Genomic DNA, 1,208 nt, shown 5'->3' on the forward strand with positions numbered 1-1,208 from the left:
AAGGGAGAGGGAAGCAATTATCGAGCACAGCTCTTCCGCAATTTCACGGCGGACTGGAAATTGTGGAGGTGAAATTTAAAAAGGGCGTCCAAGATAAATACTCACGTGCACTTTGTCGGTCATCCCTTTGAGCCTCTGAATGAATTCCGTCGTCGACCGAGCTCTTTCCGACAGTTGTTGCAAATTTTGCGAGAGCTCCGTCTGTAACCAGTAAAGATTAAATCCGTTATTAAATATAATCTATTTTTCCTCGCATTTTTTCCTTTTCTTTCCCTGTCCAATCACACGGGACGAATTATTATTATTATTATTATTATTATTATTATTATTATTATTGGATTTACGCGACGAAGGCTGGAATATTCTTATCGATTCGTTCACCGATCTTTCGATGCGAATTGGGCGAGTGTGTAGTGTTCAGGCAGAGGTGGTAGTTGATGGCGGGGAGTAATTAAGTTACTTCTCTCGAATTAGCCGTGGCCGCAACTTCGTCCTACCTAATTTTCACAGTTTTACTCCTCAACTTTGGGGGCGGAAATAGATGATTGGCGCGTCGTCGTCGTGGTCGTAACCATTGGCAAATTAGTTATGCAGATTCGTCAACGTTCTTCCTTTCCCTTCCACTTTTAAATTGACACTAACGTATTCGACGAAATTTATTTCATTCGATCGTCGAAAGAAGATTTTTGACTGATTTTTGATTTTATTAATTAATTATTGTTTCGCAGATTTGTCAATCTGCTCTTTCCCTCTCTTTCTAAATCACCACTAATTATTCGATGAAATTTATTTCATTCGATCGTCGAAAGAAAATTTTTGGCCGATTTTCGACTATCGTTTGACAGACTCGTATTCGACATTGAATCGGGCCAGGTATCGGGACGATGAGCCAGATGCATGATATCGCGTCCGTTAATTAAGAGGCTCGATCGAATCTCGTTCGCCCACTCCCTCAAGTAATCGCAACAATCAAGGGTGCGCTTCAGATCGATTCTCGAGGAGTATTCTCTTTTCTCGAGACTCCTCGATGCACGCATCGTGCACGCCTCTCGGATACTCACAGTCCACGGTTGTTTCATAATTCATCTCCTATTGCTATTTTCTCTGCCGCCTCTCCCCTTCCTTCCCTCCAAATCGTATAAAAAATTCCTGTAGACCGATATATAACTACTATAAACTAAACACCTCTCTCTCTCTCTCTCTCTCTC

The 1,208-nt window shown here is 41.7% G+C and overlaps 1 protein-coding gene across 1 annotated transcript in view; it reads right to left on the bottom strand.

Moving 5' to 3' along the window:
- Nucleotides 1-1,208, bottom strand: part of LOC122719849 (E3 ubiquitin-protein ligase TRIM9) — a 23,895-nt gene that overhangs the window by 10,990 nt on the left and 11,697 nt on the right. Inside the window, exon 4 of the mRNA XM_043946065.1 lies at nt 106-201. Coding sequence (XP_043802000.1) covers nt 106-201 — 96 coding nt within the window. The remainder of the gene's footprint in view (nt 1-105; nt 202-1,208) is intronic.

Source organism: Apis laboriosa, unplaced genomic scaffold, assembly GCF_014066325.1.
Source record: "Apis laboriosa isolate Shangri-la unplaced genomic scaffold, ASM1406632v1 scaffold9_cov152, whole genome shotgun sequence".
Lineage (NCBI taxonomy): Eukaryota > Metazoa > Arthropoda > Insecta > Hymenoptera > Apidae > Apis > Apis laboriosa.